This window comes from Embiotoca jacksoni, unplaced genomic scaffold, assembly GCF_022577435.1.
Source record: "Embiotoca jacksoni isolate LCO1_2020_lvr unplaced genomic scaffold, fEmbJac1.0.p SCAF_120, whole genome shotgun sequence".
Lineage (NCBI taxonomy): Eukaryota > Metazoa > Chordata > Actinopteri > Embiotocidae > Embiotoca > Embiotoca jacksoni.
The window spans coordinates 55,228-81,951 of record NW_027185253.1 but is presented as its reverse complement, the minus strand read 5'-3'; the positions used below and the strand labels follow the sequence as shown (position 1 = coordinate 81,951).

At 44.8% G+C, this 26,724-nt stretch overlaps 2 protein-coding genes across 3 annotated transcripts; one reads left to right on the top strand and one right to left on the bottom strand.

Moving 5' to 3' along the window:
• Positions 1-8: 8 nt before the first annotated feature.
• Positions 9-7,764, top strand: nop16 (NOP16 nucleolar protein homolog (yeast)). The gene is made up of 6 exons (XM_069145284.1): positions 9-225; positions 644-752; positions 2,049-2,115; positions 2,667-2,773; positions 3,687-7,352; positions 7,580-7,764. Exons 1-5 carry the CDS (start codon positions 119-121, stop codon positions 3,828-3,830), a joined length of 534 nt encoding a protein of 177 aa, XP_069001385.1. The 5' UTR covers positions 9-118; the 3' UTR covers positions 3,831-7,352; positions 7,580-7,764.
• A 1,003-nt stretch (positions 7,765-8,767) lies between these two features.
• On the bottom strand, positions 8,768-25,769 carry arl10 (ADP-ribosylation factor-like 10). Of its 2 annotated transcripts, none has more exons than XM_069145282.1 (4): positions 25,464-25,769; positions 18,075-18,300; positions 12,768-12,943; positions 8,768-11,101 (listed from the first exon to the last, which is right to left on the bottom strand). In XM_069145282.1, the coding sequence occupies exons 1-4, from the start codon at positions 25,599-25,601 to the stop codon at positions 10,928-10,930; spliced, it is 714 nt and encodes a 237-aa protein (XP_069001383.1). In that variant the 5' UTR covers positions 25,602-25,769; the 3' UTR covers positions 8,768-10,927. The 2 variants fall into 2 exon arrangements, with proteins under 2 accessions (XP_069001383.1, XP_069001384.1); XM_069145283.1 differs by having other exon boundaries at positions 18,075-18,264; positions 25,464-25,767.
• Positions 25,770-26,724: the final 955 nt, after the last annotated feature.

The following is a 26,724-nucleotide window of genomic DNA, read 5'->3' as shown; positions in this document are numbered from 1 at the left end:
CGAAACACCCACGTGCTTCCTGTTTCTGGTACGCACGTTGCGTCTTCTCCTCTTTTTTTTTTAAGCTCTCCATCAAACGCACAAAAAAAACCCCGAATACAGAGAAAAATCAGCAAACATGCCGAAAGCCAAGAAGTCGAGCAAGAGACAGAAGTTCGATTACAACAAAGACCGGAAGAAGCTGAAGAAGCAGTTCCTGAAGAAGTGCAAGCCGCGGATTGAGAAGTGAGTCCGGCCCGTCGAGCGCGTTTGCTGTAACGTTAGCTGTCAGTGCACGTGGTGACGTCATGTTTGTTTCAGAAACACGCGTCCTGCACGCGCGGAAGTATTTTCAACTCTTGCAACAAAAAAAAAAAGACATAATGTGTATAATTTTTGTCACGTGTCATGTAGATCTCGTATGTTCTCGCATCTTTGGTCTTCACTGTCAAAATAATATATGATGTGTCTTTTTACTGCGTGCGGGCAAACGTGTTCTTTTATATATATAAAAAAAAAAAAATAATAATTAAAATCAAAATAGTTGATACTTCTTATCTAAAGGAAGTTTTTAAGTTAAGTTCAATAGGAGTCGAGGTGGTGACCAAACCACACTTTCAGTGTCTTGTTTATTTATGTTGTTTTAATGACGTCATCTTCTCAGTGAACAGATTCGAAACGCGTGGGACGAGAGGAAGTCCATGGCCAGGAACCTGCAGGACATGGGTTTGGCTCTGGATCCCAACCGCACGCTGCCCATAAAGAAGCACAAGGTAAGTGGCTGCTCCGGGTTTAATTTTGCCCGAACAAACACACACACACGCTTCACACATTTAGACGAAGGCAGCGTCCTAAATTCACAGCAGCGTCTTAACCCTGAAACGATTCAGATTCAATTTTATTTCAGTTTCCAATTTGTTTTTGTTTTTTTGTTGCGTCTCGCTTGACGAGCTGTAATCAGATTTGACTTTTACTGCCGATTCATCGGAATCAACAGAACTGAGCGGTTGTTGTAATTTATTTATTTTTAAGTTCAAAAGTAAGAAAGAATAGTTTTCACTCTCGGAAACACGCCGCAGAATTTTTTATTCGATTGACTTACGTGGCTGAACACAGACAAAGACGTTTAAGGGTGGGGGGGGAAGAAAAAACACGTTACACCTCGGGTGTTTCCACTTGCCCGGTGTAAACAGTCCAGACGACACTGACGTTAAGATGGAGACCAACTTGTGAAAAACCTCGAAGCAAAAGTGTACATGTTGTATTTAACAAGTGTAGAAATAGAAAAACAGTTTAAGAAGCAGGGAAAACCTGCCGTTTGGAGGGATTTAGTGGCTGTTTATATGCAAGATGGGTCACGGATTTTCTAATACTCGTCAAGTTCTATATAATAGATGTTTATAGGACTATTGTGTTGTTAATAACGGTGCTATAATTGCTTTATTATCAATAAAGGTTACAAAACAAATACAGCTCTTGGAGAAACCTGATCACATCCTGCAGTTTTTGGTTTGTGCCAGGAGGGGGCGACAGAGAGTCGAGACGGATGCTCGAAACTGCTTCGTCTCGCGTCAAACTGGTTTCCTTTCCCCCGGTTGACTTGTCTTGACGTCAGAGAAGCAACTAAAAGTTGTTTTTCATTTTCTGCTTTTCAACCTACCCGTGTTTAACGACTCTCTGCAGCTGTAAGCCTCTTCTTCACCCCGAGGGGTAATCGGCGGTCGTCCTGTCCTCCGCGGCTTGTTTTCCCGGAGCCCCTGACAGCGTTTCATTTCATTAACTTGTGACAGAGCGCATCACATAAATGATTCATTTCTTCTGGGCTCCGGAGGGAGGACACTGAAACTCTCTCATCTCCCGAAACGACCGATGAACCCTCGCCTCCCCCTCCCTCGCCTCCCGGCACTTCGTTTTACACCCGTCATGCCACATTAGAGGAGAAGACGGACGATCTGTTGATCCCCCTCAGACCCGATCGATTAACCACGAATCCTCCGCGAACGACTGCGTTTGTTCCTCACGTCTTTTTTGTTGTTGTTGTTTTTGTTTTTTGACATTTTTATTCACAGCTCCTCGGTAAAGACAGAGAGGCCAAAGCTCCCGTCGCCATCGTCACCAAACCCTACGTCCTCGACCGTAAGTCATCGTGTAAATTCTTGTTTTCTTTCCTCTTCTTTCTTTTTATTCCTCGGGATGTTTGCAAAAGTGGTAGAAAACAGCCGCGAGCTGAAACGGCGCACGGGCTCGATCATTTCTGTGTTTGCTGTCAGACCGAAAACAAATATGTAAAATTATTCATGGAGGGAGCCGCTGTATTAATGTCTGTTTGTGCTCGTCTAGATATTTGTGTCACCTCAATACGTTCTGACTTCCCCGGCTCTCTCTTTTGGCTTTAAGCAAACTGGTCCCTCCTGGAGGTCTTTTAAAGCGCCTTCAATAAAATACAAACAAAAGGTTCTGAGATTGTTGTACACAACTGGATTGAAAACGAGTTCGTTTCAGGTTAAATGTCTGAAGTGAAGCTTTTTCTCTGTGTGTGTGTGTGTGTGTGTGTGTGTGTGTGTGGTTTCACACCACTGAATTAGACCTTCTTTTGTGTTGTTAGGCGAAGAAACTACAGAATACGAGAATTCAAATGGAAAATTAGAAGTGTGTTTTTTGTTGTTGTTGTTGTTGGTTTTAAACAGAGATGGAGGAGGAAGCCAGCCTCCCGGAGAAAGACTGCAAGACGTTATCATCCGACTTGATCGAGTACGTTCAGTACATGATCCGGGAACACAAAGACGACTGCAAGGTGAGATTTAAAAAAACCGCGGCGGCGGCTCGAAACGGACCCGGGGTCCTCGAAACGATTCGCCGATAAAACGCCGAAACTCGTCGCACTTCCTCACGAAGGGGGATCGCTTCCCTCGGTTCTGCCCACGTCGCGGTGCTTCCGACGGTTCGCGCGCAACAGGGACCGCCGGGGAACTTTCGATGGACCCCGCGTCACCTGTTAAATATTCTCCGGCTCCCCGGTGGCGCATTCAGGGACATCCGCGATGCGAGGGAGGGACGGACGCGTTCTCGGCGTCCCCTGCTGAACGCGTCCCGCCGCGGAGGAAACTGAAATCGTCTCCCGAGTGTTTTTACCCTGAATGAAAACTCGGCCCTCTGTCGGGTTTCTTTTGAAGAGTTTGGAACAAAGGTTTGACTCCAGATTGAAGGGACACGCGTAACTGTTTTATCAAAAAAAAAAATTTTATTGCTCGGCGCGACGAGTGGCAGAAATTTAAATTGGCTTTTTATTAGAAAAGAGCCTCGTTCAAATGGATTTTCAACAGTTGCCTTGAATGGGACCGTGAGCTCTGCCCAAGTCCGAATCCGTCAATAAGAGAGGACGTTGCGTGAGTGCGGGTTCATTTTTTTAATTTTTTTTTTAATACAATGACAAAAGCCTTCAACAGAAAAAGAAAACATCCTTGACTTTAACCGCCTGGAAAATTTCATTTCATATCGTTTGGTGATCCGACACGGTGCGAATAAGCAGGTGTTCTAAAACTCGAGGATTTTCACCGCGGTTCAGACCTGAAGGAGCTGAGATTTAGCATTTTTTTTAGCTTCCTGTCGGGCCGCTTACGGCGAACCGGAATCTGTCGCTCTCTTTTGCTTTCGACCGACCCTGAACAAGACCTGTTCGTGTCCCCCCCCCTTCGTCCTCCCTGCAGGCGATGGCCAGAGACGAGAAGAACTACTACCAGGACACGCCCAAGCAGATCAGGAGGAAAATCAACGAGTACAAGCGCTGCCACCGGCAGCACTATGACGCCTTCATGGGCTCGCTCGCCGCTCCGCAGCCGGCGGTCCAGTAGGAGGATCGTCGGCCCGGTTAGAAAAAAAAAAAAAAGTGACTCTCGGACGTTAAGACTGTTGACAGAAGTCCAAGTGTTCGGACAGCAGACGATAATAAGAGCCGTCCGGGAGCACCGAGGGGACCGGCACCGTCTGCGTGTCGCGTTTGGGGACGTTTTATCCTCTTTTCTTTCTAAACCATTTTGTTACAGGAATATTTGTTCTGAAAGTCGGAACGTGACCCAGGCGTGGTTTTAAAAGCGTCGTTTCAGCCCCTCGGAGCTCATTCGGCAGCCGTCTTGTTGTTGTTGTTGTTGTTGTTTTTGTTTTTCTTTCCCCCTCTCCAGGATGAAAAGTATTTCCACATTTCCTGCACCATCACCACACGGTTACACTGTTTGAACCGCTCCCCACCCCCCCCCCCAAAAAAAGCAGATTTGTTCTGGAATAAAACGGGAAATAAATAAGATGTATAGATCAACTAATCAGCGATCGCCCTCCAGGAGTCTTTTGGGTTTTTAAAGCCTCTGGAATTTGTGTGATTTAGGAGCATGCGAGACAGACCGCCGCAAAAGAACACCCGCTTCCTATCCAGAAATTAAAAAATTAAAAAAAAGAAGAGTTATTAATGATTGATTTAGTATCCGAATCCGACACAAAACGACGGAACTCAACATGAACTGATTGGGCTGTTTTGTTTTTTTTCTGGACGTGAATCAGGTGTAAAATAAAATAATGTTCAGGTAGAGAAATAATAATAGCCCAGTGCTGATCTCGATCCAGAGCCTCAAAGACGCCGAACACCATCACGACTTAATTATCGCCTTAAATCGTGACATTATCCAGCTTTGTGAGCTTTGTTTTGAAAACATGTTTGAATTTGTAGGAAAAAAAACAAAACTGTTAATAACCCGGTTTGTCCCAATAAATTCTGACCTTACGGGATGAGAATAACATCTTCAAGATGTTTGTTTTTACTCCTTCATTAAGATAACAGAATGAAAATGTTGTACTTTTAAGTTTTTAAGATGGGAAGGTGGTCGCGGTCTCGCATAACCTTTCAGAAGTTGAACCGGGCTATGTTATCATGCTGAAGTTTTCCCCCCCAAAAAAAGAAAACGCTTCAGCGTCTATGAACGACGTGAAGGAGGGCAATTCAATCTGTGCCGAGACAAACCGAGGAGACGGTGAAGACGATTGACCGCGAAGACGAACGGCGAAGTTCTCCAAAAATAACAGATTAGCACCGTGGCGCCTTTTTTTTTCTTCTTTTTTTTCCCCGAAATAAACAAATGCGAGCGCGAGATCATCGAGGAGAGAGAAAATGAAGGTTTGGATGATCTTGTCTGTGCCCGTCAAGTGTTTTCCTGTTATCGTCGGCGAGTCCCGTAAAGAGACCGCCACGTACGCTTTTGTGCTTTCAGAGCAGTTTTAAATCGGGACGCTCCGCTACCGTTGGGTCCAAACGGGGACAAAACCGGGTCGGAGCTCGGCGGGTCCGTGGTTTTATTGACTCGCTGCGGCGGTGATGGGGGAAAACAACGCGGCGACTCATTCAGGCCTGATGTCCTCCGTCCACCGTGAGCCTTTCAGCAGAAGGAAACGAACTGCAACGAATGCAACAAAAAAAAATGTCCCCTTTGACCTGCTGTTCTCAAGCTGTATGTTTACAATTATATCATTTCAAAGTCCTTAAGCTGCCGGCTTTAAGTCTGAAATACTCAAATTATATCCGGTTTTAAGAGTCGAGCTGTTTCACAACACATCCCAGGATTCTTGGGGAATAAGCTTCGCGGGAGATGCAGTCGTTGAAATGTAACGTGCTGGAAAAAAAATAAGTAACCGTTTTTTTGTTGTTGTTTTTTTCAACTTGTTTGTTTCCGAGACGCAGTTCGGGAACGGAGTATCAAACTTTTCGCTTCATTTATCAGCCGAACGGTCGAAGGCGGGAAATGGAAGTCGACGTTGGCAGTGGTTGCTTTTAAGGCCTCCGGGAGATGCTGCGTTCAATAAAGACGCGCGTCGCTCGAGGAGGAGGATTTCTAATTGAATCTACAACAGTAAAGATGGTAGAAGCAGCTTAAACGATAGAAAACACTCCACAGTTAGACGCTTCGTTATTGTTACGTACGATTTGTTTACTAAAAAAAAAACCATGCGTTCGTCACCGCCGTCTGTACAACATGTTTGAACACCGAGTGACTTTTTTGTTTTTCCTCGTGTCAGCTGAACCGAGTTCGTTCTCGTGGCTGCAGAGTAACAAAAACAAGAAGCAGCAGCCGTGACTGAAGTGTTTTTTTCACACCTCTGTTCTGCTGCGTAACGTTTTATTTTTGGTTAGTTATTCAGAAAGAAAGAAAGAAAAAAAACCCCGCTCTAAAACCACAGCTGGGACCGAAACATTGATTAGTCGTGGTCAGGAGACTGATTGGATTTGTTAAAGAACCAACAACCAAGGAAGTCAGTAGGATTCATCCTCAGGGAACCATCGACGTTTATAGAAACGGAGCAAAGTGTTTCCTGGGCTGTCGTCATGTCATGCCGCTTACCGTCTTATAACTGTCCTGAATGTTTGGTACCAAATGTTTATCCACGACGTAACTGAAAACTTCGACCCTTTGTAGTTTGAGTCATCCTCTGCAGATGTTAAATATCTGTTCCAGATTTGGTGGAAATCTCGTCTGAGACTTGTCAAGATATTTTAATCGTAACCAAAACTTTTCGTTGGTTAAAACCAAATGAAAAGTCAGTGGATCCTCGACGTCCGTACAGATTCTGGTGGTTGACTGTCGCTTTAACTGGGCTTCAAGCACGGCCGGGAATCGGTCTTTCTCCAGGTGACCTCCGAGTCTCTGTAATCCCCCGACCCAAATACATAAATCAAGTTTCTAATTTAAGAATCCTGCTTATTGGAGACAGCCGAGTGTGTTAATCCACGTAATCACACTAAATGTACCAAAGTTAGTGGAAATCCAGTCAGCAGCTGGACCGTTTCATTCACGGCTCCTCGTCTGGGAACCATGGAACTGAAAAGAGAACAACTTTGAGGCTTTGATTTGGTTCATCCTCTGGAGACGTTGAATATCCGTGCCAGGTTTCATGGTAGTAAATCCAAAGGTTGTCAAGATACTTCAGTCAGAACCACGACTGTCACGGCCGGAGCCAAACGAAAAGTCGAGAGGATCATCAAAGTGGTCGGGATGCGTCCTCTGGGGACCGCGAACGTCACTGCAAATTTATCAGCCAAGATGCTTTTAAAAGGTGAGATGATTGTTTATGACAGTCGCAGAAGTTTTGTCATGTATAGCACATTTTCTTTCTTTCTTTCTTTGTTGTTGTTGTTTCAGATCATCAGCTGCACAACCGTTTGACCTACAATCTGCCGTGTTGACCTTGTGCGCTCCCGTCAATCGTTCACAGCCTCGTTCCGCTCAACAACTCAAAAGTTCCTGTCGAGTCACGTGTTCGAGTTCGAATATCGAGAATTGTCCTTCGTCACGTTTAGGAGGAAACTCTTAATCAGCTGAGATCACCGACTACAGGTGTGTGAGGTCAAATAGCTTGAAATCTTACGCCACAAAAACACGAATGAGCTTCCCACGAAGTGTGCAAATCTACAAACTTAGTATAAAAGAGTCTGGACAAAGACAATATTACTGTTTGCTTTTAATTGTGAAAAATCTTTTGGTTAACTATTGAATAAACCTATTAAATTTGGTTTCAGACATGTACAGTGATCAGTTTTGTTTTTTCTTTTTTCTTTTTCAAGGATCCCGGTACTCAACCAACTCTTTCAGGTCAAAATTCAACCCTACCTACAATATTGATGACATTTGTACGATAAGTGAACCCGTTGTACAATTAACAACTGTAAAACCCCCAAAATGTAATATCTATATTTTGTCAATAGTTTTTTTTTGTTTTTTTTCCTCAATTAAAGTTAAATGTCATCGAGCTGATTTGGAAATTAGCCTACTTGTTCGGACAGTCAATGAAACGCCGTCCCAGATCTCCAACCTTGGCCGTTAGGACCCCTCAAGCCTCGCAATTTAATCTCGTAATACTCCCTCGTTGTGGCTTTAACGTCTCGTATTTCCAAAATATTAACTTCAGGTGAGAGAATTTTTCTTCACCCACGAGGGACCCTGAAATGTAATCCGCCAACGTGTGAAAATGGAGTTGGATGGGTTTCACTTAACATCATGAAACTCCCGGCATCGTGAATCATTCATTCGTCTGCTGCGATATCATCCAGCTTTACGAGCTGACCGGCTTTCATTCGGGGCGGTTTGCCCGTCAGTTTTTATGCCAACTGAGTCATAAGTCAAGCCAGAGTGACGCCTCAGCTTAGAAAAAAAACAAAAACAAGAAGAAGAGACAACTTCCTGTTCTACCAGTTGGGGAACTTTGCCCGACAAAACAAGGTCAGGCAGCTATGGAGGCATGTGCTGTAGGTCTCATCTGTCAGTGTTTGCGCCGACTTGTTTGGTCAGCAGACATAAGAGGACAATTTGTTCTCTGCAATGCAGACAGGCTGTTTGTTAGGTCACACAGGTCCATCCGCAGGTAGAGTATGTCTCTACGGGAAGCCGTTTTCATATTCAATACTCAAGCTCAGCAGAATATTTTATTTAAGATTATCTATAATGTCATTCTGACCAGTCACAACGACGGTCTGAGATATCTCTTAATTCATTTTCTGCTCGTCAAACCGAACAATTCAGACTTCCACAACGCCGTTCTTCTTTTCTTTTCTTTTTTTACGATCGCGCGCAGATGGCTACAACTTCATTTTGCCTCGTCAAAACCGGAAGTGAAGGTGATCTGTAACGACCTTTTGACAAGTTGAAATACCGGTTTCAGAAATCTAGGAATAAAGTGTGAATGGTGAACGGTCTACCAGCTATCTGAAGCCATCGCTGAGTAAATATACAGCCAGGAAATGAGGTAATTGTGAAACAGGAGACTTTGTTTTTATTATTTTAAGAAAAAAAACAAAAACATTCAGACTCATTAACCCAATTTGCCATTTAAGAAAATTGCAGCTTCAGTTTTTTAAAAGAGAGCTACAAAAACATGAAGACATGCATGAATTTATATTTTGACAGTACACAAACGGAAAAGCAGTTCACTGGTTATTAAGACTTACAACGATCCACTGAAATCTTGCCAAAAGAGAAAGCAACTTTTCTGCAGAACATCAAAACGAACACGACTTCAAATTGTTAAAAAAAAAAAAAAAAGAAAAGTAAAGAGAGTTGTGCGTCGTAAACAAACATCGCTGCACACACACAGCAACGAAAACAATCAGGATCGAGCTATTTCCAGTTTACCTGTACATGTAGCTTTAAAAAGTCAAAGACTTAAGTGCATTTATACATTCAAGGACGAATACTTTCACACTCAGCAGTAAATCTGACTGCTGAACTAAAAATTACACCTTATATCCTACTTGTCTGATTCTAGGAGTTGAACTTTAAAGAAACCTCGCTAAGACTTCGCATTGCGTGTGCAGTAGTTTTTTTTTTTTCCTTTTTTTTTTTTTTCAAATAGGACTTTATGATGAAATCATTTTTATTTTATTGTGTCCTTTTGCCGTGGTATCAAATTTTGTGTCAAGAATATCCGCATTTGAGTTGGACTTTACAGATTACCGACATTCTTGGTATCGTGACATCCCAATTGCTGAAATGAACTTCCAATATTTGAGGTTTGAGAATTGAATACGAACACTGTTCAGCATTCAATTCCAACAATATCTTCGTATGAATTCATATGGAGAGTTCTCCTTTTCGTATACAGTAGTCGAGTGCACTCCAGCAAAAACTATAAATTTGTGCTTTTTAAATATCTAAGTCTCCGGTAGAAAAAAATGAGAGGGGAGCCGGTATTAAGAAATAGAACAATATCACAGCTTTTGTTATATATATATATTAAACTGATTTATTGACTATAAGAAAATTTCATTTACGCTAGCCTTATTCTTTAGGTACTGAATTATTCTTGATGAATTAAGCAACATTTTGATATTGTGGCCGCCTGCAGTACGACTAATTTGACAAATTTGATATACTCTTGGGTGATTTAATTTGACTGTAAAGGCCTAACCATGCCTGGTATTTTACATGCTACCCTACGAGAGGCTGTTTTACCTGCAAGTACAGCTGGCAGATAAATGTAGTGGAGTAATAGTATGAAATAACATCAATATTTGCGTACGCCCTCAAATTTATTCTTAAATGCAGCAGTTTTAGATTAAAGTTTAGTTGAGTTGATTAAATGAACATTCTACCACCGTTAAAATTGAAGGTTTCTTCACTGTAAGAACATTTTGACCTTGTATGACTTCGATTAGTTCTGTTCGTGTCGATGTTATCCCGGGACGAAGTTGAGAACGTGTATCGTGGTGACTCAAAACATAACCAAACAGGAAGTGTTTTCACCCCCAAAAGAAGAAAAAAAACAACTTAAAAATAACACACTGCTTTTTAAAATGTCGCCAGGCTCCCTTTAAAACCTGTCTGTGCATCTACAAACCTGACATGTTACAGTGCACATTTTATGTGCAGTATAAACTACATGCTTAAATTAACCTGTAACAGGCTTGACATTTAAACAAAGGTCTGAGTCACTGGCAGGAGGTATCATTGAGTCACAGACTCCGTGAACGAGCCCTCATGCTGCTGTCCCGCCTTCTGTCCCGCTCGTCCTCCTCGCTCTGCACCTCCTCGTCTCCGGTGAGTAAGACGAGACGAGACGGATGAAAAACAGTTAAAAAAAAATAAAAATAAATTGCGATGAGCTTGAAGAGGCCGCCTTCAAAAGTGGCTTTTTCTAAAACAAACGGACGTACTTTGAAAAGGATGATGAAGAAGAGGAGGTACTAAAAAAAAACCCGGTGCACTCCATTTTGGCTTTTTTTTTTTTTTTTTTTTTTTTTTGTCGTCTCCTCTGCCCTCGTTCCCGCTGTCTTCGTCATCTCCTCCTCCTCTGCCTCAAATAAGCCAGAGCCCGGATGAGATGAAGAGGAGGATGTAGTTAAGCCATCCCTTTGCTTCCATCGCTCCTCCTCCTCCTCCTCCTCCTCCTCCTCACCTGCTCTGTAGCGGACTCGAGATCAGACGAGCTGGAGCAGGAGGTCCTGGACGGTGTCCAGACCCTGGCAGGACTCCCTCAGCGCTCCATCAGAGTCCAGCTGAGCAGCCAAGAGGAACAGCTTCCTATCCTCAGTCAAAGAGCCCAGAGACAAAGCCTCACGGAGATCCGACACGCTCACAGCGTTGGGCTTATCCTGTGGAGAGCATGAAACTGGTCAGGACAGCAAGAAATGGTTTTTTTTTAAAATTTTAAAACGTACTGTTTTGCCAAAATATGGCCGTCCGTGCAAGTTTCGACCGAGACTGCACAAACGGTTTAAACTCCAGCTTCAGCACTGATTTGATCATTTGCATATCCCGCAAATTTGGTTAAGGAGTGAATTTTTCGTTTTCGGCGTCGCAGCGACCACGTTTGAATTCCAAGCGCGTCCCAACTGCGAAAATACGAATTTGACGCTTTCTTTTGTCGTACGTGACGTGACAGAAATACGGATTCCCGTACAACTTTCCCATCAATAGGTAAAAAAAAAAAAAAGGTTTGAAAGGGCCGCGGTAGATATTCCATTTGATGATCCAACGTTCCTTATTTATTCTGCAGATGAAAGTGGAGTGCGTTAATTTGACACCTGTAGAGCCCCCCTTGATGTTTTAAAGCGTGACGTTCCGCACGAGCCCCGCCGGACCCGCCGCCGTCGCCCCCGCAGCGTTGCAAAAAGACGTTTGCGCGCTTCGCCTGAACTGAAGCGATCCTTTCTCGCTGAATGTCGCCGAGTAACCCGCAGTACCGAGAGGATGAAAGCTGCAGCGCTCCGACATGAGCTGTGACAAAAAAATTCTTCACTTCCCTCGAAGGGGTCATGCATAATTCCACGAGTGCCGCTCGGTGGGAAGAAATATGAGGCGGTGGAGGAGGGGGAGGGAGGATGGAGGATGGAGGTGGGGGGGGGTAGAAATGTTTATTTCATCAGGGTCTGATGAATCATCTCTCCTGGGTAAATGAAAGGGGTACGACGTGTACCTGCCGGCTTGTGCTCTCGTTCTTGAAAGTGTTAACCCCGGCGTGGTTGGCTTTTAGGTGTGTATTTAGTCTTGAGGATAAAAGAACTAATTAGGAATACTTTTTTTTTTTTTTCCCCTCTTTTTCCACTTTCACGGATATTATGTTCTAATACGCTCACAGGAAGCGCTTTAAGGTCGAACTTCACCTTGACCGTGTTGCGTGTTGCTTTACGTGTTTGCTGTACATTTTTAAACGCGCGCGGCGTTTTCCTGCTGTTCGGGACAGCCGCCGGCTTTACATTCGTTTCCTTCGATTTTATATAAACTCGATTTGGTTGTGAAAACCGTCCGGTAGTTGTTTTGTGTGTTTTCCTACCGAACGGAAATGAATGGAAATGAATTTGTTGCCGAGAGTGGTGAGAAAACAATAGTCCAAATATCTTGCACAACAGCAACGTTTGCAAAATGCTGTTATGTTAAGTACTTTTGAATTTTTTTTTTTTTTCAAATTGCTATTTTGGGCTTTACATGTTTGTTGTACATTATTAAATGCAGGTTGTTCAGTCTTGGCCTTTTAGATTATTTTTTTTTACTGTTCCAGGCAGCCATAGATGTCCATTGATTTCCATGTAATGTATAATTCAAATATGAAAACTCGATCACGATGCGTAATCCATCAACATGAACACGAAGCGTACTTTTCATGTAGTGCGGAAATGAATGGGAGTCAACGGTTGCCTGGAATCACGGAAAACGTTGGTTCAAAAATGTAAAGCAAAAGCAAGGTTTGCAAAATGACTTGAAAATGATTTGTTTTTCGGCTTCATTTGAATTAACTGGGTTAATTAACATGTCGTTCACCTGCTTGTTTCCCAGGACGACCACGGGGAGCTGGGGCTCCACCCTCAGGAGGCGGTGCAGTTCAGCCTTGGCCAATGGGAGGCGGCTCCTGTCAGAGGAGTCCACCACGTACACCAGAACGTGAGTCCGCCTCATGTATTCCAACCAGTACCGCCGCAGATCCTCGCCGCCGCCGACTGCAGCAAAGAAAGGAGCTTAATGAGAAAGGTAAGAAACCCGGCAGGACTTCTGGAGGTTTTCGAAGATGTACGCCGTTACCAAACAGATTATCCTGATGTGGCTTCTGCTGACGGCACTCGCTCGGCTCGACTCGCTTTTGGTGCCAGCTACTTTTCTGGATTTCGATTTCCACTGCAGGTAGCGCCCCCCCCCCCCCCCCCCCCCCCCCCATTTTATTTCGGAGGACGTTGGGGGGCAGCGAGACAAAAGACTGTTTTGACCTCAGAGTGGTTTTGTGGCGCGCCGTTAATCAAGCAGCGCGGTGGAAACGGTTGAAATCGTAGCTTGGCCGGCCGTATTTGACACGTTTCCTTGGAAAATCGACGGCGGTGCTGCCAAGAGTTACCCACAACTTCTGCGCGATCGGAAAACACAAAAAAAAGTAAAGTAGAGTCGCGGAAAACGGGCTCAAGAACAGCTTGTCTTCAGATATGATACTAAAACTAGTTTGTTCGAAGCAGCGCCCAACCCAACATCGTCCTCAGCGGGAGTTTCTATAATTAAATACGGGTCTATTTAACTCAAACAGCCCAGGGCTCTATTTGCCCAAAATATCAGTTTTATTCTAGAGGTGTGAACCGGCAGAAAGAACGCTGCATGCAGAGATAAAAAAAAAAAAAGGGATGTTCTTCTATTGATGCAAACAAAGAAACTGTCGCTGCAAGGTCAGCGCCACAAAAAACAGCCAGGCATCCCTTAGTGACCGCCTTGCTCAAGGGCATTTCAGCGTGGCGGAAGTTTCCTGTTCGTATCGTTTGTGCGGCGGCGATGGAAGAAAAAAAAAAGCTTTTCGGTTAAACAATTACACGGACAGATCGATGGGTGGAATTAAATGAGATGTTGACGGTCCTGCTTTAAACGAACGGGCGGTAGATTCATTTCATTTCAGCGCCCGCACCGAGTGGAATCACTTATCTGCTTTTCACTGAGGGATGAAACCGCCTAAGACGGCACTTGGGCATTATTTATATCCACATTTCCCTCCTGGGCAAATTGGTCGAATTAATTTTGTACCGTCTTGTTGCCTCCAGACATGATATGTCAGCGAGGCTCAGAGCAAAATATAACTCTGCAGCTCCTCTCTTGTTTTCTTTTTGTTACAATTTCTTCTGTGAAGTTTTTTCTGTTTCAGGTTCTTTTGCGGAGCTCAGAGGTTCATTATCCGTCCGTTTCAGGGAAAAAAAATCCATTAGTATATGGAGGTGCTTTAGACTTACTTTGTTTTTCTTCGCTTCTTAAAAAGTGCTTTTCCTTTTTCCTTTCATGTCCCCCCGGCATTATTCTTCGGAGGAACCGCGAGAGTGTAAATGAGGACGAATCTCATCTTGGCTTTCAGAGAAAAAAAAAAAAAATACCTGTCTCCGTGTGAAGGGCTCTTGAATTTGTTGGGCTACGAAAAACTCCGGCAACTACTCAATCACGATGTTTTAAACATGAAGGCGCGAGGGCCGAGAGGCGGTGGATCGACTGTCGTACAAAATGCTTTGATGAGTTAAAGTCTAGCCTCTAAGAGAAACGTTTATCAAAGGACTCTGCAGCACCCTGAGTACCAACGCTGCAACATTTGGTTGGGAAATCCGTTCCCCGCTTCGACGGAGGGAGGAGGTTTCGCGGTAGGTGGAGGGCGTCGACTCCCCCGCAATCCGGCCGCGAACCCGCGCGCCGGCGTTGCGTGACTCGGGTGGGGGGTGGGTGGGTGGGGGGGTCCTTCGCCGCCTCAGAAGTCAGCGCGGCAAGAAGAGAATTCATCAGTGCTCCGCTTAATGGAGAATGTTGCTAGGAAACTGGGTCGTGATGGACCTTAAGCTGATGTGATGTGGCAGCAGCAAATACCTGCGTACCCGACGCGGGTGCCCGAGGGCGGACCGTCGGCGCTCGCTGGTGTGTGCGGCTTTCGTGTTTTACAGTTGGAGGGATCTCGGCGGCACACTCGTCCTGCCGCTCCACGGGCCGCCTCGTTAGACACTCCCCCCCCCCCCCCCCCCCCCCCCCCCCCACACACACACACGTGTACACGCACGACACACTCAGATGAGTCATAGGGGTGTGGATGATGTGGGTGTGTGCATATATATAAGCTGTCTCCTTGCAGCAGCTAGTGTGTGTGTGGGTGTGGGTGTGTGTGCGTGTGCGTGTGTGTGTGTGTGTGTGGGTGTGTGTGCGTGTGCGTGTGTGTGTGTGTGTGTGTGTGTGGGTGTGGGTGTGGGGTTATGCCAGCTTTTACAGCCGCAGTTCAAACTTTGACCCTGTCAGATTTGTCTTTCATAACACAACCCTACTCGTAGGTAGCGGTTTGCATCTTAAACGGTAGTTGCGTGATCTCACATGTTTACTGTCGATCAAGAAAGGGGGGTGGGAGGGAGGTGTGTGTGTGTGTGTGTGTGGGGGGGGGTGATTTAGTGCAACCTACCTGAACTGTGGCGCCATGGCAACGCACCTACTCAAGCTCCTCACCTGCCAAACAGCCCCGCGCGCTGCGTTTGGCTCCCTGCGACTTTCCTCTCGTTTCTCCCAAAATTCAACGCGTATCAGCAGTCACAAAATGCGAGTCAGCTCAGGCGTTGACGTCGGTCGAGCGACGTAACTTTGAGCGCTCCCTGGCGGAGGCGGCTTCCTCCGGCTCTCTGCGACATCGCCGCGTTGCACAACGGGAACCGGTCCCCGAACCTTTTGATTCGCGAGACGCGAGCACGGACGCGGCGGTGAAAAGTACACCTGAAAAATTGTCAAGCCCGCCGGAGGACAAGAAAATGCTCTGATATTTAAGTGTGGTGTTGATGGACTGGCGTCCCCCACGGCGACGCCCGCAAGCAGCTGCACACAGCTGGGGACAAAGGAGGAGGTGTTGACGCTGCTATGACAGCTCCACAAAGACGCACACAGTAGATGTAATGAATCTTTTGAACACGATTTTTCGGACTGTCGGTTCTAAAATGTGTTTCACGTTTAATAACTGCTTGTTTTGTTTTTTTTATGGGTGGGCTGCGGTGTATAATCAGCAGCTTATTTTCTATTTGTCTGTCTGATTTTCTTTGCTTCCTAAGCTGGTAAACATCGAGTGGATCTGGAAACAACCTATTTGTTCAGAGAAACATCAAATCGGGGAAATTCAGACGAAAGTGAGCTGCTCCTTTGTAAAACACGGGGAAACTGCAAATAATGAAGTAGTGAGTATGTTGTCAGCGTTAGTGTGCGCCGTAGTCTGGACGAAGAGACACAGACAGGTCTGTTTCTTTGTTTCTCAAGTCAAGTGGAGAGCAGACTGGACCGGACTACCCAAGAGGAAAGCTTGAGAATTGTAAAGCCCAGCCACGCTCTCGGTTCCCGTTCAATCCAAATCGAATGTGTTTCAAAAACCCCAAAACTACTTTTTCTGTCTGATCTAATCTGAACCCTTTCATGTGGAGCCTGAAAGCTTTTCGCTGGCTTCTCCCGGTGGACTTCATGAAGAGAACTCGCTCGGCCCGTGTGCGCCGCTCAGCTCCCGACCCGTCAACGTGCCTCCGCGTCAACGTCGCCGAGACGAAGACTCCCGACATCCACCGCGCCGTCCTCCTGTTCTGACCGAGCGGGTGGCGACGGCCGCTCCTCCGGCTTTCGGAGATGAGAAAAGGATTAGCTGGCGCCCACCGATCTCCGCGGTCGGATCATGAATAAATCTGCCGCCGAGCGCGACGCGTTCCTCCCAAGAACAGAAAGTAATTCTGAGGCCGACTGCAGCCGAGCGTTTCACCGAGAGAAGTCGGTTGTGTTGTTTTCAGTCGGGCGACGTGGCTTTTCGGCGGAACCCCTGCATTTTGCGGGATCCGCGAGTCTGTCTGTAAATACGATGCCGTCGAACCGGACACGTCCTCTCCATCCTCCCTTTTCGAGCACTTCCCGTTTCCGTTCGTGTGAAATTGTAATTGAGTTTCGAGCTTCTCGGGTTGGAGAGTCGCCGTCCGTGACACCTCGACAGCGAACGGAAGCTGCGAGACGGGTCATTCGGCCGCTGAACTGATCAGAACAATACAGCGAGAGCCGGAGATTGCCTTGCGATTGCATCTGTGCTGGCAGTGATAGATGCTGCAAGCTTTCAGGGAAGAGATGCGAGGAAAAGCACGCGGGTTTGCGAACAGCCAGGCTGCGAACGGGATCGAATCTCCCCTCGCGTACAAGTCGAGCTTTACTTACTCGCCGACACGTACGTAAAGTAGCAATCGTCAATACGTCGGTAGTAACGGCGTGTCAAATCAGAAAGTCAAATACGTTTTGAATTTGGTGCGTTTCCCATTAACCAGTTTTTATGCAAATTTCAAATTTTCTCATAAAAACGTTCAAAATTTGGAAGACGATTTCGACTTTTGTCGCATTAAACAAACACATTTGAATCAACTGACCTGCGTTTTCTTTCTCATTCTTTGCATTTCTTTCTCTTTGAAATCCAGTCAAATTTGCGCCACGTTCGGGTTGAAACGACAGAGAGTAAACAGCTGAACCCGCAGCTTCGTGGGCTTTTATCGGAAGTTATTTCAGCTAATTGTTTAACTGTCGGGATCGGCAATCTTTACGGTTATGGTTCAGTCTCAAAACTCTTGTAACAGTCAGCAGCTGATTTCAGTTTTTCAGAGTTTAAAGCGCCAGACGGAGACCTCCCGCTGTTCACAGTACAAGCTTAATGCGCGACAACCGTTGGCCAATGAAACGTGTTGCCGTTTAATGTTGCGCTGCAACAAAAGGTGATGCAGATTCAACTTTTTTTTTTTAGCTTTTGTGACCTAATGCTATGATGCTAATGCCAGTTTGCTGACATTGACAATTAAATAGATTATACCATAGCGACACAAAGAAATGGCAGATTTTGAGGCCATTTCGTCCACTAACGTCCCAAAATCTTCAATTTAGTCTTTCAGTGATATTTCATAAGAAAAACTCGATTTTTCAAAAAGTTCTGCACCTCTGCGGAGATCGACGAACCACGCTGAACAGAGGGTTTTAAAAACTCTCCCCAATTTCCCCGTTTCCTGACGTTTGATGAAACGTAAACGCCCGCTCGACTCCACGCCGAGCCTCCAGGGTTTGATGACGAGGGATAAAAAGGAGTCTTACTCTCCAGAAAGTCGAGCTGACAGGCGGGGGCGTTCAGGCTCATGAAGTTGAAGCCGCGGGTGGGCCGGCACCGGCTCCGGCTCCTCTTGGCCGCTGGCTCCCCGGGGTTCAAACCCTGCAGCATGCTGCTCTTTCCCGCTCCGTCCAGGCCGAGAACCAGGACCTGACGCTTCCCACGCTCCTCCTCCTCCTGCGGGCGGAGCACAGGCACTTTCAGAAATGGAGACTTGAGGCAAACAAAAAAAAAAAAACAGAAAAAGAGTTAGTCAACACGGTGTGAAGGGTATTTGCTGAGTTTTGAGGATTAGTGAGGGTTTTGAAAGAGCAGCCGGTTTGTCTTTGGTTTTACGGATATTTAATAGTCTACGCTGTGGGCTGAACAAACACCAGCTGACTCCGAGCACATTGGTAACCGCCACGCACAGTAGATGGCTTACCGGGACGCCTACTGGAAGCCGTGCAGGGCGTCTTTAGGTCCAGTAGTGGTACTGAAATGAGCTACATTTATACGCAGTCAAGATTTTACTGTTGACTTTTAAGACACTTTGTAGAGACTCTCTTCCTCCTACCTAGCTGACCTGATTGCTCCTTACAAGCCTGCCCGTGACGAAAGCATTTTTCCGTCAGAGGCCCCCCCCCCCCCGAGTTATGACATCTTTTAAATCTCTTATTAAAAACAGACTTTTGTCTGAGATTTCAGTTGATTTTAGTGATCAACTCTTATTTCTTTTATACGCCTGTTTTAATCTGTTCTTATGGTCGTTTTAAACAACCATTGTGAAGCACTTTGTAACTGGAGTTTAGAAAAGTGCTATACAAATAAAGTTTATTATTATTATTATTATTATTATTATTATTATTATTATACCACGTCATGTTTTCATGTATACGGGCATCAAAACATGAAGCAACCGTTCTACAGCAAACAGGGAAAATCATTTCTTTGCAGAGGGACATCGTAGCGTTGACCTATTTGAGTTTAGCATGACCTTTCATCTGGGGACGCCGTAATTTCACTTTGTCCAAATTGGATTCTCAAGAAAACAGCAGGGCCTGAAGCAAGAACCGTGACATCATCAGTGGGCGTGTCTTATTCAGAGCGACATCCACGGCAGACTCGTGTAACTCTGCTGATCTGAAGTAAATATTTACCGCGGCGTTGTATAAGTTTGCAGGTGAACAACACCATGACCTATATTCAGCGTAACAAAAAAAGAAGAAGAAGAAAAAAAAAAAATCCCTCTGTTGTCATGGTGATACAGCAGTTCTGCAACAGTAAAAACTGAGAAATACAAGCAGGTTCATTGGCCGGTTTCCATGGATGCACCGTGGATCTTCAACCAGAACTTTTCTTTTGGGAAATCAGTTATCAGAGACGATCATTTTTAGGACCGGCAAACATCCAACACCAGACAAATAATCAATTACTCGATTATTCGATCATGAGCAAAATTAATCCACAGGCTTTTTGCTAATTGTTGACCAAATAAAACTGTTGAACGTTTTCTTTTTAGAGAAGATCTGCTGCTTTTCTTCTTTATATATATATATCACTGTAAATTCAATATATCTTTGAATTTTTTAGAAACTAACCTTGGCTTCAGGGATTCTGTAGCTCCACTAGTTTCTAATATATTATAGATTAAACCATAAATTAATCAATCGAAATCAATGCCGTTGCAGCATGCATCTGAACTCGATATACGTCTCAAAATACCGCATCAGACATTTTAATGTTTGATCTCGTGGCTGTGCAAAAGACACTTAATAATGTTCAGGAATATGAATCAGCATCGGCAAACCTCTGGAGGTGAAACTCGTGATATTACACTTTAATAATAGACGTCCGCTGGCGACGACCCTGCTCTTTACTACCGAGCCTCCTGCATCTGGAAAGAAGACAAGCGGCTGACTTTTAGAAAAGGTCAGCAGCCGGATTCAAACCTCGGTGCTCTCGGAGAACGCCGAGGCGCCACAATCCCTCCGAGATCCCGCACACGTCAGTCTTCTCCTTTTTAAAAGTCACACAAGGTTAGTCTTTATTCATGCCGTGTGCTGGAGTGCGGCTTCTGCGGAGGTTAATTACCAATTCGGATCAGCCCTTTCAGAGCCGAGATACATCAGCTTCCATATTAAAAAAAAAACAAAAAAAAAACGTCACCTCACTTTGTTGATGGATGATCAAGTCTTAATAGCCTCAGACTTTTACATTATTTTCAATATTGCTCCTCCAGAAGCTGATTCCTTGGCAGATAACGCTCGACCCGCGAGTCCCCTGTAAACTGCCGCGGAAAGAGATCAGACGAAAGGCTTTAAGGATATTTTTGATGATTTGCATTTCTTCTCCCACGTTTCTGGCAGTAATCAGCGCCTGGTGCTACTGGGTGAACACATCAGAGAAGATAAACATGGCTGCTTTGACAGTTCAGAAGCTCCACGCCGTGTGTTTCTGGCTTACTTGTTACCCCGCTCGGGAGGCGAACCTCAAACCCTGACAGTGCAGAAGCCTCGCCGTAGCTGCTGAGACTGCAGAGCCGCTTTCCCTATCTGCGTGGACTTTGCGCACAGCGATCAATTCTTGCACACTTACCAGCCGTCTGATTGAACGCCTCAGGATTACACAGCACAAGTTTATCTCAGGCTTTTTCACCGAACAGAACGTCCCACACCGATTGTTACTTCTTATCTCGTGCTCCCTTTGTCACCTTTCTGTTTTCTGTTGAACTCCCTCCTGCGGGGTCAGACAATATTCAGTATTGATACAACATTGATTTCAAAAGCTTTATCTTCTCAACAAAGAGAAGAAAGAAAGAAAAGACAAAAAAAAAAAGAGCAGCTGAGCTACAGAGCTGCGCTGCTGGATCTGACGGGGATTTAACAACTTGCTCAAGGACACTCCAGCGAAGCAGATGCCGGCTCACCTGCATCCCCGGATAGAGAGAAACTCTGATCCTCTAACACCGTCACACCTCATCAGCCGTTCACGAGATATTTTGTGATTAAATTCGAATTTTCTCTGTACGAACTTCCTCTCTCCGCCTGGTCTGCCTCGACTTCAGGCTGTGATTTACTGCAGCCGCCGGGGCGACAACAGCGACAGAATAGCTGCGATCAAGCGTCAACTGAGCGATCAAACAGGCGGCGAATTCGTCCCTCTTCCTTCTTTTCAAGAGTAAGGTGAGAAGGTGAGATATCTTATCTGAAGCACGGAGCGAAAGTCAAGATGTGATTGGCCTCGCTTCGCATTAAACTCTCCAAAACTGCTCCCGAGTGCCCCTATGACCTCCTCTGAAGCCCACTAATTAAGTCACTGAACAATTTCCAGACATATAGCGGCGTCTACTTCAGCGCTTCTGGTTTTTTTTTCCCCGTCTCTGTACGAAGAAACTGGTACCGACGTCCTCCGAGAGGCTGCAACACCATCGTGGAACCTGTTCAACTGGAAATAGTTCTGACACAAAACTGCCTCTAAAAAAAAAAAAAACAACAAACTCTCATTTGTACGATAGGAATTAAAACACATCGGAGCTTTAGAGGCGTTTGGTGATGTCAGCGACGCCGTCAGGGTTATCTCGGCTCCGAGAAAAACCGTCGTCGCTGAAGTGTCGGTTATGATTCGATAGAATGTCGAAGAGGTCTTTGTTTCAGGCGAGGCCGCTTATTATTCACGAGGTCAGCACGATCAACCGACCAACGTGTCTGCCGAGATGGATCAGGAGCTTTTAGTTCATGTTCAAATCGAACATCGGGATGGTGGGAAACACGACTCGGGCAGCTAAAGACTCGCAGCCACCCGGAGGCGGATGGACGGCAGGAGGCCACCTCGGACAGAAGCCCGAGGCCGCAGTGGACGCGGTTTCACCGAAACTGGACAGCTTGAAGATGGAAAAACGACGTCTGGTCGGTTGATTTTCATTTCTACCGAGGCTGCAGATCGGCGGATCGGAATCGGCGTCCTCGGTCCACGGAGACGACCCGCCTGCCGTCGACAGGCCGAGCTGCTGCCGCTGCTGCTTGTGATAGTTTGAGGATCGTTTTCTTGGACCCGTTGACACCAGCAATCGCGTCGTGAATGCCACGGCCGGTCTCAGTGTTGCCGTGCAGCCCTTTACGGCCCGAGGTTTACCATTTTCTAAAGGCCCCTCGCAGCGGCATTAAGAACCGTGTCACAAGGCAAACACGAGCCATGCCAGTGAGTTCAGAGGACGTCAGCGGGCCTCCCGCATCAGCAGGTTCTGAATCCAGTCCAACGCCTCCGGGATGCGGTCGAAGAAGAGAGTTGGAGACGTGACGTGGTGAATCGTGTCGACGCGAAGCAGAATTTCAGGTTTCATCTGAACGAGGCCCAGCCCACGTTGTCAGTGTGCTGTTCCTAATAAAGCGCTCGCTGAACGCACGCGAAGAGGAATCCTTAAAAAAAAAAATACAGCGAACATACGAACAGTATAAAAAACCGCGGGTTTGCTGGAATGCAAAAAAAGGATTCTGACTTTTACCTCCACGGATATGATCCTCTGCAGTCGTGCGGCAGGAATAACAAAAATCACAACCGAGCCGGGAGATGTGATCGCTGCGTTCTGGCTCTGGCAGCCAAAAACATTCACATCCAGTCTGCGGCGATCCGCCGGCAGATACTGGCAACGTTATCTTCGGAAGACGGGGCTGAGCCAGATGAAGCGGGCTCAAGCCTTTTGTAGACTGCTGCTGTTTGTGTCGAGGAAACAAGATTAGAGCCACGCAAACAGATTTCGTGAAGAGATTCGGGCTGCGGCTGTAGTGCTCATTCATTAACACCCTCGGTCGCCCGGCTGCTTCATTTCTGCCCCCTTTCTGTCCGTCTGCAGGAAAATGAGACGGAAATCCTCCCCGAGCAGAAGGTCAGAAACACAGTCTGTGCATGTTCTGTCTTTCAGCAACCAGACCTTAAATATTCCGTCAATCAATGGATCGGGGTCAACAAAAACACGACTCAGGAGATATTTTCGTGATTAATGAATCACTTTAGTCCTCTATTTACACGTTTCCAACTTCTCACACGAGGGTTTGATGCGAGTCACGCTTTGCTGTGACTAGCCCTTTTTGTTTTTTTTCTTTTTTCTTTCATCGATTTGAGCAAAAGATGAATCATTCCACTCAGAAAGCATTCAGCAAATTCATCATCCCTGACATTTGTTTTGAAAAAAAACCAACTGAATTTCACTCAGTTCCAGCTTCAATATGCGATTTGCTGCTTGTTTTTGACTTCTGTTTACATGAAAAAACGGGATGTTAAGCTCGACAGTGCACACAGTTGAGCCTCTGACTGTCTAAACTCTCCTTCTTCTTCTTCTTCATCTAATAAGTAGAAACGAAAAACAAGCGACCGCTCTGTTTAGGATCATCAAAACCTGACTTTGAGTTCGTAACTCGAGCTGATGAAGTGACTGCGTTCTGTGTCTGTGGGAGAACTCCAGCTGCCGTTTCCAGATGTGCGAACTGCTGTTTTTAAACCTCCAGTCGCATATTTTAACCGTAGCTATCTTCTTTTTTTTTTTTTCTTTTTTTTTTTTTAAGTGACCATATTTGGACGAGCTGGCGGAGGAGCAACGGGTGACTCTGACTGAGAGCACGAGGACACTACGCCCCGCCCACCTATACCGGAAACCTGACCGCACCCCAGGCGTGACAATCAAACCAGGAATGCCCCTAAAACATAGCGCTCTTTGAGACCTAATATCTGATTAATTTTGGAATTATTTTCAGAAGGTCCACCAGAAAACTGATCAGAAGGACTGAATTTAGCAAATGACACCAAAACGACTTTACGGACTTCGTATTTCATGGGAGAATTTGACACTTTTTGAATGGGAGTCTATTGGAGCCAACCCCCAGTGGCTGTCAGTGGTACTGCACTTTAAGGCACTTCAGCCTCCGCTTTACTTTTCATACCCGGGTGACTACACCCCTTTTCATACACAGTCTACGGCATCAAGAAGTCCGTTGAGACTTGGTGAGTCATTTACGGATATATTTTGTGTTTGAGCCGACGATCAAGGACAATTTATGGACGACCAAAAGCCAGAATACAAACAGAGTCGGGGAGCATTCGGAACAAAGGAAGAAAAAAAACAGCTCAAACTTATCTGAGCAGCTCAAGGACAAGCTTTCAGATCTATACACAGAATTCAAGGTGAGAGTTTCTGTTGTTCAATTTGTATTAACTGACTTCCTGAACAGAGGTCTGCAGCTGTCTCCACGGCGACTTTATTCAGAACAGCTAGCAACCATGACAACGTACACACCCTTTATATGGCGACACATAATCAGGCAATAACAAATCGACAGTAGTCTGTAGTAATAGTAGCATTATTTTGGTATCAAACATGTTACATTGTCTCCTTTTTACCATTTAAGTCTTTATCAAGTCACCATCGTCATCATCGGTGATATCATCACAATAACCACCATCATCATCATCATCATCACACCATTTCCCCCCCCCCAAATCTTCATATTCTTCTCGCCCAATGTAATCGATTTTCTTCGTCATCAATGATGACATCATCACCGTCTTCATCTTTACGGTCACCGTTATCACTGTAAAAACTATCTTCATCAATTGTGACATCTCCGTCATCATCATCTTAATCATCATCACCGTTACAGTCCTCATCAGTGACATCATAATCATTATCATCATCATAAAGACCACCTTCTCCTCATCTTCATCTCTACAGTATATTTCATCATCGCCCCCAAAAGCATGATTTTCTTCATCACATCATCCCCATCACCAAAGCCATGAGGATCTTCATCACCGCTGATATCTCCACTATCACCGTTGTCATCATTAATATGAATAATGCATTTTCATGTATTCTCATCCTCTTCTTCACCACTTGCATCCAAACTGTCTTCCTCATCACCAAGAATACAATAATGTATTCATCCTCTTCATCATCCTTACTATTCACACCTTTTTGACCAGTGTCACCATCATCTTCATCATCATCATCATCACCATTATGACAGTCAGCAGCAGTGGCATCCTCCTCCTCCTCCTCTTCTTCATCATCACCATTCTCACATTCACATCCTCTTGTTTTCAAATATCTCCTTTAAAAGCATCACAGTCATCTTCATCACGACCACTTCTGCCACTGACATGCATTCACCAGACATCATCATCATCATCATCATCATAGTCTCAATTACATTCATCAGAATTCTGCAGTGTTTCCTTCCCTCAGTCTGTCAGATGTGGTAATAGTCTCTTCATAGCCGGCTTCCCGGTAAGTTAAGCAGTTGAGTAGAAAATAAAATAAAATAAAATAAAATAAAATAAAATAAAATAAAATAAAATAAAATAAATAATAAAAAGAGAGGGGTTTAAAATAGAAACAAGCTCACCTCCTTGATCGTGCAGTATTCCGTTTGCGGAGACCATATTCGCCTCTTGTAGAAGTAGTTCAAGGCGATGAAGAGCGCGGAGCCCAGGGCAGCCACGGCGGCGGACAGGGCGATGGAGATGTGCCGGAGGAGAACCATATGTGGAGCGCACCGGTTCGGCGACTGGAACCGGGAGGGAACGTTAGCGGGAGTCGCTGCTTCCTGGACACCGACAGCGCTCAGACTGGCTGCCGCTCGCTTCCTGCCTCTTGCTGCTCTGGAGGTGCTGCTACATGTGACCCAACACTCAGCTTGTTTTTGTTTCGGGACGCAAAAGAATGAAAAAAAAAAAAAAAAATGCTGCGTTCACGGACGGCTTGTAAACGTTGCTCGTTCATCTGGAGAAACTACTTTTCGCGCAGTCAGGCACGTCAAAACGGTCAAGATACAGCGATTCGATTAAACGAGCAATTCTTTTGAGAACCGATTAATCGTTTCAGTAATTTTTTTTAAGCTGAAGTAAAACATTTGTCTGGTCCTTTCCACTAAAATGGAATAATTTGACGTTTTCTTTGCCTTTTTTTTTTTATTTTTTATTTTTTATTTAATTTTTCACGTTTTTTAGGTTTTAGAAAAACTGAATCACCTTGATGTGGAAAATGTACTCAGACAATTCATAAAATCTATGTATTGTAATCAATAAAATAATCAGCAGATTCACTAAAAGTGCATTTTAATTATCTAGAATTTTGTTAATAAAATCTGTGTATATATATATATATATATATATATTCTGCAGATTGCTAGCTAATTAAATGACATTTTTAATGAAATCTTCAACTGCAGCAAAATGTACTTAAGTTTTGGTTGTTAATGCCCCCTACTTAGTAGGCTATAATCTACAAAACTGCACAATATTTTATGGTAAATTTAAGCGGATTATTTTTGTATGCAGTCTTGTTATGCAAAGTGATTGTATGAAATAGTTTATAGTAAAATGATTGAAAACCTAATGTCCCTAAAATCTGACCTTCAACAAAAAGATCAATCGAGAAATCAAGTAATAGCACGTTGTTATTATTGTCCTTTTTACAACAGTCATGGATGTTTTTGATGCAATGAAATTTGCAATTAAAACATTCAACTACTACCAGCAAAGTCAATTTTTACAGTCTTTTTTTTTTACTATATACTATAATCTACAAAAATGCACAATGTTTGGTTTAAGAACTTCATGGAAAGAATCTTACGGAGGAAAGTTTTGTTATACAAATATTTGTGT